This window comes from Nyctibius grandis, chromosome 27 (genome assembly GCF_013368605.1).
Source record: "Nyctibius grandis isolate bNycGra1 chromosome 27, bNycGra1.pri, whole genome shotgun sequence".
NCBI lineage: Eukaryota > Metazoa > Chordata > Aves > Nyctibiiformes > Nyctibiidae > Nyctibius > Nyctibius grandis.
In genome coordinates this window covers 3690540-3702950 of record NC_090684.1, presented here as the reverse complement: position 1 = coordinate 3702950, position 12411 = coordinate 3690540, and the positions used below count along the sequence as shown (strand labels likewise).

Below are 12411 nucleotides of genomic sequence, written 5' to 3'. Positions count from 1 at the left end.
TTCGTTTTGTCATAACTGGGTCAATTATTTTTTTTTCATTTCTAGTGCGGAGCCCTTGGTTTTCTCTGTGGAAGCCTGGAGAGTGCTGTGACACAGCCAGATGGGTTATAATCTTTTGGGAAATAGTACAGAGGGAATTTGGGCTTTCCTTGCTTGTTTTCCATTTCCCAGCAGGGCTGTGGGAGCTGGGCTGGCTCCGTGCTCCAGTGTCCCCATAGGACCACGAACAGCCAACCTGGTGTTCCAGCTCCCATGTCCTGGTGGTACTCTGGGTCTCCCAGGGACAATCCCTCATGTCACTGTCCTTGGCCACACTCTCAGTCAGCTGAAGAGCCCCATCCTCTGCTTTTTGCCCCATTTTGAGGCCCCTGTTCCTCTCGGTGACAGCTGGGTGTCCTGCATTGGAATTCATTTTTGTCCGTTTCTTCCTGTCCCTTCTTTAAAGCCTTCTCGGGATTTGCTCCAGACCAAACGTGTCCTTTCTCTCCCTTTGCCCTTCATCCTATAATTGGATTCATTTCTTCCACCCAGCCCACCCCGGGCTTCTCCCCATCCCTTTACGTAACGACGCTGGCTCTGGGCTGGTGCCGCTCGGGGCTTGATCTGCAGCCATGAAAGCAGTGGAGGGGTTTGCACCGATTCCTGGTGCGCTTTGAGTCCCACATTGGTACAACGACGCTTTTCTTTTGCAGTTCCTGCTCTGTTTGCTGCCTCTTGTCCCTTTCCCTGTGTGATGTGTGGGGAGCCTCTGTGTTCCTGTGCAGTGGTGGCATCTCTGCTCTCTTGCCAGGTCTTGGCTCTGCACGAACCCTGAGCACGTGGTCCTACGGCATGAGAGAAGAGGTAAATGCAACGGTCCTGTGCAGAGGAGCAAAGCAATGGCAGGATTGTCTGGAAAAATTATTTTTTCCACTCCTTTCATTAATATTTATTTTCCTTAATTCCCAATCTTTACTACTGTTTAGCGCTCTCTAAAGCCTTTGTGGCTGAGAGGCTTTCGCTGAGGTTGCTATTCATCACCTAAGAAAAATACCCATGGATTAAACGGGCTTTTGATCAAATTTGAGTCCTGTGCTGGAATCAGAGTTGGCTGAACAGGCCCACATGTCTTTGCAGATCTTTCTGCTGTTCTCTGAGTTTTCCATTTGGTTTTCCTGGCCCCATGTCCCAGCCGGGATGGATGTGCTGCTGTGTTTCGCTGATCGCCAGGTTTCTCTGATGCGAAGCACTCACTGGTGAGCACGTTGGCTTGCCGTGTGCGCCGCCTCTTTTTTCGCCCTGAAGACATCTGACCCTGTTTCCTTGTTGCCTCACAGAATGAATTGGTGCCTTGAAAGTCTGGAAGGAGATAAAGCAGCAGCAAACTCTTTTCTCCTGTTGCAGATAAACTCCTATTAACTGCTGAGGGTTTCTGGAATGAGAAGGGCGACTCTCCATTGAAAGCGCTGATAAATCCTGGGCACCCAGCGTAATCCAGTCCGCTGTATCAGGAAATCTCTCAGGACCTGGTAGCACTGAGCCCAGCAATGCCTTTTCATGCCATGGATGGATAATCTCCACAGACAACAACTGCAAACGCTGGAGGTTGGCTCCCGACTGCTCTCACCTCCCCTTCTCCGCAAAACACCGTCTGCTGTGAGACAGGGTTACCTGCAAACTTCATCGCAACGGTGACCACGGGACTGAATTTTGCATCCCGCGTGTGAGCCAGAATGTCATACATCATCCCCTGCTGATTTGACAGCGCAAGTGGTCCCGCCAAGCAGCGATTTAATGCACTTCTCCGTGCCTTAGCGTTTCGTCTTGCTATGCTTAACCTGATATACTGTTGTTTGTGGGAACAGTAGGAGGGGTAAAAGAAGGCAATAAGAAAATAAAAGGTCAGTGGGTGCCTGGTGTATGTTAAGGCTAAATTACTCTTTCATCAAATCTAATAAATATTCCCTGTGAGTGGGGAAGGGAGCTCCTTTTCTGAAATGCTAAATGATTTCCCTGCCTCAGAGCCTCAGCCCAGGGCTTGGATTATCAGATGCAGGGTCTCCCATCGCTGATGGTGGCACCTCGCCTGCCCCTGCATCCCCACCAGCCGAGCCCTGTCTGCAGCATCCCGAGAGGCTGGGGCAGCCGGGTGCGAAGGGAGAGCAGCCAGACGTGAGGGACGAGCCTGCACATCAAACTGCATTTTTCTACCATTCCTAAAAATATTCCTGAGCCTTCAAGTTGAAAACCCAGTGGTTGGGATTTGAAAACCAAAATGGAAACAGATGAGATGCATCCTATCTTGTTTTCTCACCTCCTCTCCTTTCTCTCTTCACTTGTTCCAGATCGGGGAGAGAATGGCAAAGGAGTGACCAAAAATGAAGAAAAACAAGGCAAGGAAACATTTTTCTCTTGTTCATTTTTTTTCCCCTTGTTTGAGAGACTATAAAGTTTTTATAAGCACAGAAATCTGTTTTATATGAAAAAGGGATTTTTTTTGTGGTGTGTTTTTTTTTTTTTCCATTTAATTCTGATGGAAGATGATTGTTAGGGGATGGGACACTTTGGCCAATGCCTGTCTCCAGGCACATCCAAACCTTCACCTCCTTCCCCATATCTGACCTGCACCTTACCCACAGCTCGCTGCTGTCAGCAAGAAGAGCCTCCGCTCTCTGGGTTGGCTGGAGAAACCAGGCAGAGTGGGAGGAGAGAGAAACAGCGTGAGACAAGTTCCCCATTAATCTGTGAGATCATTATTTGCTGCTAGAACCAGGAGGGTGAACTGTTTTTGGGGAGTCAGCAGGAGTTAAATCCTTGCTATTGATTCTCACCCAGCCCGGCTGCGCAGCTGTGAATTACTGTGAATTACACCGCCGAGCAGCGTGGGGACAGGAGGGGGAAGTCTGCGCCCTTAAAGCATTTATGCTGCAAATTAACGTGTGTTTTAAGCCTGTGATTCTTCAAATATTTATCTAGCATTAATATTTTGAAAATGGCATTAAAATTTGCCACTGGTGCTTCGTTAGGAGCACTCGGCAGCCACAGACAGCAGCGCCTGCTAAATCTGTAACGTCTCTGTGCAGAGGCAGCAGCTGGAGGATGGTGCCTGGGCTGGGAGAAGGAGCTTTCTGCTCCTACCTCTGAAGCAGGGAGCATAAAACGAACTCTTTACCCAGAATCACAGAATCAATCCAGTTGGAAGAGACCTCTGGGTCCCATTCAGCAGAGCGTGCGCTGCGTTTTTGACCCATCCGACTCCAAGCAAAAATAATTTAATGTGAGCAGGGTGAGGCAGATATTCCCGTGGGCATTGGGAAGGGGAACTGGGGCTGCAGGATGCATTTTTTTTCCAAGCCTGATGGCTGCTGTGGATCTGGTGGGGCTATGAGAGCAAACTGGACATGCAGAAATCAGTGTCCTCCTTTCTCATATGTGCCAGCTTCATCCAAGGAGGTTGTTGGATATGGAGGAAAAGAGGGTGATTTGGCCCTCTGTGGCTGTCAGGGCTAGTGCTACGGCTCTGATGGTCACCCCCAAACTGGAAGCTTTGAGGGACACCCCAATGCCTGACCAGGAGTCAGGCGGAGCGGAGGTGCAGGATTTCAGTCTTTCCCTCTCTGTCCGCTGCGTTAGCCTAGGGCTGAAATTCAGCTTCAGACTCACATTGGCTTCTATCTCCTGTTGTTTTATGCAACCCACTTGCCAAAATACCCCGAGCACAGAGCGACTTGGAGGGAAAAGTACAGGACATGGAGACAAATGCTCAGTGTCACTGGCACAGGGAGCTCATTTTCCCTCGATTCCTTGACATCGCAATTGATGCATGGCTTAATGGACTCTGCTGCTGCTGCCAGTTGCCTGTTAAAATTACTCCCAATTATGGCAAACGTTTAATGTAGGTATGAGCGGCACTGCAAGCAGCTCCATTTTGTACATTGTATTTTTGTTAAGCTTCTAACCTCTGCTGCAATTTTGCTTCATAAAACAAGGAGGGTTTCAGGGGGGCTGCAGATTGCAAACCGTTACGGGGACTGTAGCAGGACAGGTTTTTTGCATTATAATGCTGGAGAGTGAGATTTCCAGCTGTGACTTTTTTAATTTTCATTTATTTTCATTTTGCATTGGCAATGGGGACACACCAAAAGCTGCTTTTATGCACTGGGCAAACCTAGAGCAAAAAAGTGCCTGTTGCTCCAACCCACTCTGGTGCTTCCACTGAAGAAGACTTGGAGTCGGGTCCCTTATTTTCAGCTCTCCGTTTCCCTTCCCTTTTGAGTATTCTTGCATAATTAAGAGGTGAACCTGGCAGACAGCATCCAGCTAATACAGATATGATTAATTTTAATCTTCCCTTTTTATTTTAAAGTTTGTCCTTTCCAATGAGGAAAGCTTCGTCGCAGATGGATGGGAAACCTGCCAGCCAGCCACATTGTTGAGGTAAAAGGGGACAAGACATGGGAGAGTTTAGTGCTTTGAAAAAGTGACCTTTCTTGGTAATTAATTTGTCACTTCCCAACACCATCTGCTGACTCGTCAGCTGCATCCATCATAACCATGCAAAAAATACTGGAAAAGTCAATTAAAATGAGAACCGGTGTCAAATGGGCTTTGTGCAAATTCTTTAGCAAGGGAAGGGGGAGAAAATAATAACCTGTCATGTAATGTTCTTTTCATCAGCACACATACGCGTGGTCCCAGGGAGAAAAACTATGTTGACGTCTCTGGTAGTTCTATAGCTAAGACCACTTTACTGCCTGGTGATAAGCTGCGGTAAATGCACGGGGATCTGGGAAGCATCTTAGCGACCGGCACATGTTTTAAGGAGGGGCTTGGCCCAAAATCGAGCGTTATTGACTGCAGTGACAGCAGCAAGTCCCTCGTGAGGACCGATGTGCAGTGCGGTGTGTACACGGCGTATTGACTAGCTGTGATGGAGCTGGGTGAGAAAAGTCATTTCACGGGCTTGGGCAGTAGCTCTTTTCCCTCAGCTTCCAGCCAGGCAGGAATGCTGCTGCACACCCCTGCTGTGACACCGCATGAAGCCATGTGATGCAGGAGGGTTTCATTGCTTCCCCAACTCATTTTTTCCTCATTCATCTCATCTGGTTGCTCTCAGGTTTCCTCCTGCGTAGCCACCCATCTGTGAGAAGCACCGGGATGCTTCTGGCCTGATCCCAAACCCTCCAGGATCAGCTCCCAGCTGATGGTCTTGGGAGAGCGAAGATGAGATCTGACACAAGCTACTTGCTCTCTCTGCACCTCATTTGTCTGGAGAGAGATGCCAGTGCACAGTTTTGTGTCCCTGAGGGGGATCAGTGTGTCCAGGACTGTGAGATGCTCAGTTATGACTGTAAAAGGGGCCACATGAAGACTCAAAATGGACAGATAAATCCCCTGGACCGCTTTGATATCTCCCCACTTGTCTGCTCAGTTTATAAAGCTTTTTGGTGGTAGATTTAGCATGTATAGTTTTATTTATTATTTTAATATTTAGCTCTAGCTCCTGCTGGAGGATTTATTACCTTAAATCTATGTTTTTTCAAATGCTGGTGGGACAAACTTCATTCTGCATTATGCTTATTTTGTGGCATCGTTGTTGTTATTGTGATTTGTCCGCATTACAGTAGAAATGTAATTAAGACACGGGCATTATTTTACCGCTGGTACACTCACATCATAAAAGCTTTATCCTGGAGGGCTCACGATCTAAAAAGACAAGCTGGGAGAAAGGAATTTTTCTGTCTTATAGATGGAGAACTTGAGGCAGAGAGACCCTGTGGGACCCACCAAGAACAGCTGCCAGCCTAAACACAGAAGCCTGGGGAGGGAGGAGAAGGGGATCTTCCTGGAAACGAGAAACTCTTAAAAATCTAATGCAAATACCACTGTTCCCTGTCCAGCAGACCTGTTTCCATGCAGGCCAGGCAGCCGTTCGTCAGCTCCATGGGAAGCTGGGGCACCTGCGCAGGTAAGTGACTGCGCACTGGTGCCTGTACACATATATAAAGGGTGGGAAAGCCATCAGGAGCATCCCATCGTGAACAGGAGCAAGGAGAGGTCTGACCTCCAGCTCGCCAGGTAGGTGCTTGGGCTCTGCTCCCATTTGCAGGCTCGGTGGGGTGGGCACTTCATGGGTGCTCAGGTAGGCGCTGGTGTTACCAGCACGTGTTGGCTTCAGCAGAGAGAGCTCTGACAAGAAAGAGGAAACAAAATCAATGCTTAAACAAGGGGAAAGGTGCTTTCTGCTCATCCCCCATTGCAGAGCATCGATTCCACCAGCTCCTGCCTCCCTTCTTGTCGTGAGCACCCAGCAGACCCCGGAGCGTGCTGCAGAGGCGCAGGGAGCCCTGGGTGCCCTCTGCACTCGGGGAGCTGCTTTGAACAGACAGAAAATGAGTCACAGACAGTTCCTATTGACAGGAACAATTTGATTTTTTTTTTTGGAAGACAGCTCGATAGATAAACCTACTGTCTTGTCACCATGCTCACACCAGTACCAGGTGGATGTTCACCCCTCCTGCCCCCAAACTGGCATTTCACCCCATTTTATGCAGGTATGAGCAGAGCTGGGCGATGCTGCACCCAGCCAAATGCGACTGCAGTACTTCATTGTGCTGATGCTGAACCTGGGATCCTCCTGCTTTGTGCTTGCTCTTTGTAGCTGGGAAGCAAATTCACTAACAACAAAGTGCATATCCGCCTCGAGAGGCACTGAGCTAGAGATCTCAGGTCTGAAAGACATGTCCTGCTTACGAAATAAGGAAGGGACGTTCAGAAATGATATTTTTTTGACTGGAGTAACATGTGGGGGTGTTTCTCCAGGGGAAGAGGGAGCGAATCAATTCACAAAGGGATAGTCAATAAGAGATGAAGGAGGTGACTGGGTTTGTTTCTTTGTATATGGCAGTATTTTATTGCGGTGATAGAATAAATGAAAAGGCACAGAAGATTGATGCTGCTGAGATAACGCAGCGTTATCAGCACACACGCATATCAACAGGCTGTATTACAAGGGGAGAGCTTGAGAAATCCTCTTGATTACTGCAGTACATCTGGCTGGGTCACCCAGGGCCATGTCCCAGTGCAGTTGAGAGCTTTGATGCCCCAGCGTGGGTGGGCAGGGGGGAGATGGCACCAGTGCTGCCCTAAGCAGTGCCAAGGGAGAGGAGAGGGGCTACAGCCATCAGCCCTCCCCTGGCCTGGCACACAGTGGAGGCATGTGACTGGCAAGTGCTGCAGAAGGGAATATTTATTAACTTCCACTGGCCTGCGGTTCAATACTACCTGATATTTATGGGAAATCTAATTTAGGGGTCAAATTTGACCTAACAATGTCTTTTCAATCACATCCAAACCAAGAGGTTTCTGAAACTAATTAAGCATCAGGCTCCAATCAGGTAGAGTGTTAAGCTGTGGGACCAGACTTCATTAAATTCGTCCAGAGAGAATATTTTAATATTTAAAGAGAACATTTAATGTTTACGTAAGTCCTCTTCTGATGTGAAGTCGCTGTTAAATCACTTCAGAAGGTAGTTTTTAAAGCCCTTTATAGTAGGCTCTTATGGAGCCAGGCTGGGAAATGCCCTTCCCAGCTCTCTTGGACCCAGTGAGGCTTATTAAAAGATTCAGTCCATCAAGACAGGTTTTCAGGGGCGAGAAATGTGAAAACAAAATTTAACAAAACAGCTGTCTTAAGGGTTTTTTTTTCCTCTCTTACAGCTCTCTGTCTCCCTTGCTGTCAGTGGGATTGATGGGAGCATTTTGCTCTGGATGTGTGTGGGTCTTAAACCAGTACAGCTGGAGGGCTAAAGCTTGCAGAACAGAGGGAGTCTTTAACAGCACTGAAGGGCTGGGTTTGAAGTCTCTGGAGATATTGCTCAAGAACAGATCTATTTACAGAAAAAGGTTTGAGAGGAGAATTGTCAGTCAAGACACTTCTATTCTCAGATCAAGAGCAACTGGAAGAGTAAATATACCCCTCTAGTTAGCCGGTGGATAAATTAGGTTGCTGCTGATCAAAAGCCAAGGAGGTTTCTTGTCAAATGTCCCTCTTCACTCTCACCCTGGTATCTTCTTTCCTGTGTCATTCAGACTCTCATGATGGTTTCAAAGAAGGTGGTGGCCAGTTTGATGGTGGTGTACGTGGTGTCTATGCTGGCTGAGCAGACCGAAGGCTTCGTGCCCTTTTTCACCCAGAGCGACTTCCGGAAAATGCAGGTAACCCCTCAGAAACGGCCTGCAGGGGCTGGAGCCCGAATAAACCAGGGAAGGTGTTTCTCCCTCCCTCATCCCCTAAGCTCTGCCAATTCACACCGTGCCGCTGTCGTTCCCATCATCTGCTCCTTCTGTTCAAACAGGAGACACTCTGATACTGGCAGCCCCTCACTCATCCCAAAGGGCTATGGGAGAGGGCAGAGACAACTTTTAAGATGTGAGACTAGAAAGGAAGAGTCTGGACTCTTTTACGTAAGAACTAAAAGACCAGTGTGGGTTATCATCTGCAGCTGGTGGGTCTCGTTTTTCTTTCCTCCATGCTAGTAGCTGTAATTTTCATAGAGAAGCTGCAGCCTCCCATCACTGTACTTGATGGGTCTTTCTATAACAAATAATTAACCATCCTCCAGATGGTTGTCACCTCTGGGATGTGCAGAGAGGAGAATGTGTTTTCTTCTGATGTGAAACTAATACTGCTGAGAGGTGTCAGGCAGCCTCAGAGACGGCGTCTTCTTAAACACAGCCAAAGTGATCTTCCCCTGCACAACGCAACCCATTGATCCTGGGGAGAAACCTTGTTTCCAACACCTATCCACTCGCTGGATAGCAATTGTTTTTGTGGGGAGTACAAACAACCTTCAGCCTCTTTGAGGAAGATGATGGGGACCCACACATTGTCCCCAGATCGACTGTTCACACATCATGACCCTTGTAGCTATGTGTCTGCTAGTGACTGAGGGTCTTCTAGGTGTACGTGGGTGAAATCAGTCTTCCAAAGGCTGCCTCCTCTCCTCTGAGCATGATTTCAAACCAAAGCAAGCACACAGCAAGCAGTTAGTTTGGTACTGAGCACAGCCTTCGCTGCATTTTACGTGTCCTGTCATATCCCAAAGCAACTTTACCTTTGCTCTTTGGGCTGGGAAGAAAGGGAGGGTCCTGAAGCCAAGTTTAGCCCCGTAAGTGGGAAAGGACTGACATTACAGACCTGCAAGAAAGGCTGGTAACACCTAATGTCTGCACAGAGCTCTCCATCTGCAAAGAGGCTGTGCAAGCTTTTATTAAACTTATTGCCACTGCTACAGAGCAGGATCGGGACCAGGCCTCTGGAACAGCTCTGTAAGGTCAGTACACTTGGCTACCGCATCCTGCTGACAGTGTTACCTCGCATAGATCAGAGTCGTTTACGAGTGCCATGTTTGCTACAGATCTTTACACACAACCCTGTAGCCCAACCCTACACCCAACATTGCAGCCTCTGCTGCATGTCAGAATTTCAGTCCCCAAGGCCACGCTGACCACAGCCGATGGGTCCCTTCTCAGTGAGCTGCGGCCCTGAGGAAGGATGAGGTTAGACCTCCAGTCCCTCTGGTTTTGTGCCCAGCTCCGCAGGCTCCTGGGCATCACGCTGTTGATATGGTGCAGAGTGGTACCCGCACGATGGTGCGTCCCAGCATCACTGCCCTGTTTGTTCTCTACTGTGAAGTTGCAGGAAAAGGAAAGGAACAAAGGGGGGCAGAAGAAATCCCTGACCTCGCTGCAGCAGCTGGAAGAGGAAGGCTTCTCTGAGCAATCTGGTGCAGATGTCAACAAGGTCAAGACCATCCAGGTACGTTGAACCATGCGACATAGTTCACGTGGTTCTGTAGGAGCCCGTGAGGATGCACAGGGGGAAAAGTAGCCCAAGAACCAACCCACAGGGCCTGGCTACAGGAGTGTTTGGTGGTGCTGCCTGAGAAGACAGCGGGTGTCATCAGGGAGCTCACAGTCAATATTAAGGAATACCACCCTTTTCCTGCCTAGCCTTGCCGGGAAACTGAGCCAGGTTGCATCAGAGAAAGGTTTTAACTCCACCCTATAAGTTATCTTGGACACTCAGCAGCCTGGTCACCCCTCAGACCCACCTGGCTTCTCCCTTAAGAAGACAGAAACAACATGAGGTCTGTCTTTGCCATTCGGTGAACACCAGCCGACTGCAAGGCAGGAATTTGCAGCTCTGCTTCAGCTCTGGGTTTAACTTGTCACTTTTTCACCCAGCTCCAGATTAGCTGCCCGGTGTCACCTCCGATCTCACGGTCCTCTGCATTGGCAAGACTTTATCTATAAACTTGGGCCCACACTGCTGCACCCCCCCAAAGTCTCTATACAGAGCAGAAAATTGCCAATTTTAGGGATTTAAGAGCCAGTCTAAGCCCTCAAAGACATGCTTACCTGGTTAGCCAAGTCTGAAAATTGTGCTTTTCCACTTGAATACAGGGAACTCTCTGCCCTGTCTGTGCAGCTACTCCTGCAGTGAGCTTGGCCCTTCTCTCTGCCAGCAAAAGGAGTGTGTAGGTCCCCCCCAAACTGCGGGAGAGACTGAGCAGGATGGGAATTTGGCCAAGACACAGGTTACTGTGCAACTACTCTCACAAACGTGGTGCACCAACAATCAATAATAGGATTGAAACAGCAAGGATTCACAGTTCAAAGCATTAAATAACTGGCACATCTCAGTGTCTACCACCCCTCCCTGCTGCAACCACAAGCCCTTCTGTGCCTCCAGCCATGACTGGAACAACTCTATTTACTTTGGGTACATCTGGCTCAAAGTCAGTCAGTCTGGAGGCAGGATGATGCCTCATCCTCAGTCTTTACTGAGGCAGGGTGCTTCACCAGCATCAGTACAGCTCATGGCTTGAAGGGTCAAGGTGTGAGATAGCGGAGGATTATACGGTTCAGAAATTTTCTTCTTTACAGTCTCTGTTGCCAGGAGGTACCTTTATCTGTGTTTCTGAGTCAGCCCATAGATGATCCAAGCATGAAAACTTTGGCACTCTGAACAGCACAAGATTGCATTGACTTAAAAATGTTGCTTTTCCCTATATAAGGATTATCCTCTTCCCTTCAAATCAGCCCTAGACCCTCTACTGACCTGAGCAAAGTGGGGTCAAAGCACCCCAACCTGCCTCCCTCTGCTCTCCTCAGCTTTTCCTTCTGACTTTTCTGCCTTCCTCCACAGCTAACTGTTCCTGTCAAAGCTGGGATGTGGCTCACCCCAAGGCAGCTGGAAAAATACCAAGATGTCCTGGAGAAACTGCTAGCAGAGATGTTACAGGACACCCCAGATGGTACTGTGAGGAGGTTGATTTCTGCTTTGGGAATTCTGCCTTTCCCTCCTCTCACCAGCTCATCATCACAGAGATATTTATATTCCTCAGAAGGGTTTTTGTGTTGTGTTTGCTTACTTACACAGTCCTCAGATACCTCACCCGCTCTCACGTACATGCTCGTCTTCTGGGAAGGTTATTCCATCTCTTAGGGTGCTGTCTGTGCCCTAGAGCTGGTATTTTCTGTTAGCAGCACTGCAACCCTTCCCAGCAGCTCTCCTTGGCACTGCTTCCCACTTCCCTACTGCTCCTCCCAAAAAAGCCCTCAGTCTTCAGGGTGCAATTTCCAACAGAGCTTATAACACAAGCTACACCTGCGAGGCAGCTCAGCGCCTGCAGTCAGACCTGAACACCTTGCTCCCTGCGCAGGGGTTTAACACTAACACTTAATTACAGCTAGAATTAGCTGCAGTTCCAGGTGTTGAGTGCTAACAAATCCAGCCCTGGGTTTTGCTCTTAGTGTATGGGAATTGCAAAAGACAACATCCAGAGGCAGTATGTTACGCAGCTGTTCCTGCCTGCAGACTCGAGGGGTGGTGGAGTGGGTCTCAGTAGCGTTATCTCTGGACCTGTGTCTTATCTGGGCTTAAATGTCCCAAACAAGAGGGTCCCCTCTATCCCTGTGGGAGCTGTTATTCTGCTTTGGCTGTGCTGATTTCAGTTTGCCTTCTAGCTCTTTAGTTAGGGAGTTGTGGAGGAGGAAACAATACTATAAAGCCTAGGAAAGACTGAATGACGAATTTAAGGATACTTGTTCTTTCCTCTTTTTCTTTTTAGCTGACTGATGTCTGCAGAATCAGAAGAGAAAGCGATGTAGCTGACTAAAGCTAAAAGGCTCCACTTATGTAAACGAAATCTGTGAAAGATATTAACAACAAAATCTGAGGTGAGATAATAAAATGCACAGTATAATTAAATGGAGGATCTGTGCTGTCTTTTCTGCGTGCCTCTCAGCCAGATGGCAAGCAGCAAGTGTGGGAAAGAAGAGGGAGAGGGTTTCCAGTTCTAGGTAACATCACCGTCCTCCTGAGAAGTGCAAAGCCTGACTAATTAATCTGTTGTGAACTAGGAA

At 48.4% G+C, this 12411-nt stretch overlaps 1 protein-coding gene across 1 annotated transcript; it reads left to right on the top strand.

The window, feature by feature from the left end:
• Nucleotides 1-8079: 8079 nt before the first annotated feature.
• MLN (motilin) lies at nt 8080-12203 on the top strand. Its single transcript, XM_068419460.1, has 4 exons — nt 8080-8196; nt 9683-9799; nt 11192-11300; nt 12117-12203. The coding sequence occupies exons 1-4, from the start codon at nt 8080-8082 to the stop codon at nt 12122-12124; spliced, it is 351 nt and encodes a 116-aa protein (XP_068275561.1). The 3' UTR covers nt 12125-12203.
• The last annotated feature ends 208 nt before the right edge of the window (nt 12204-12411 follow it).

Coding starts and splice junctions, on each gene's coding strand:
- MLN (XM_068419460.1), top strand. CDS start 8,080: ATGGTTTCAAAGAAGGTGGTGGCCAGTTTGATGGTGGTGTACGTGGTG. Junction 8,197..9,682: donor GCGACTTCCGGAAAATGCAG/GTAACCCCTCAG, acceptor GTGAAGTTGCAG/GAAAAGGAAAGGAACAAAGG. Junction 9,800..11,191: donor ACAAGGTCAAGACCATCCAG/GTACGTTGAACC, acceptor CTTCCTCCACAG/CTAACTGTTCCTGTCAAAGC.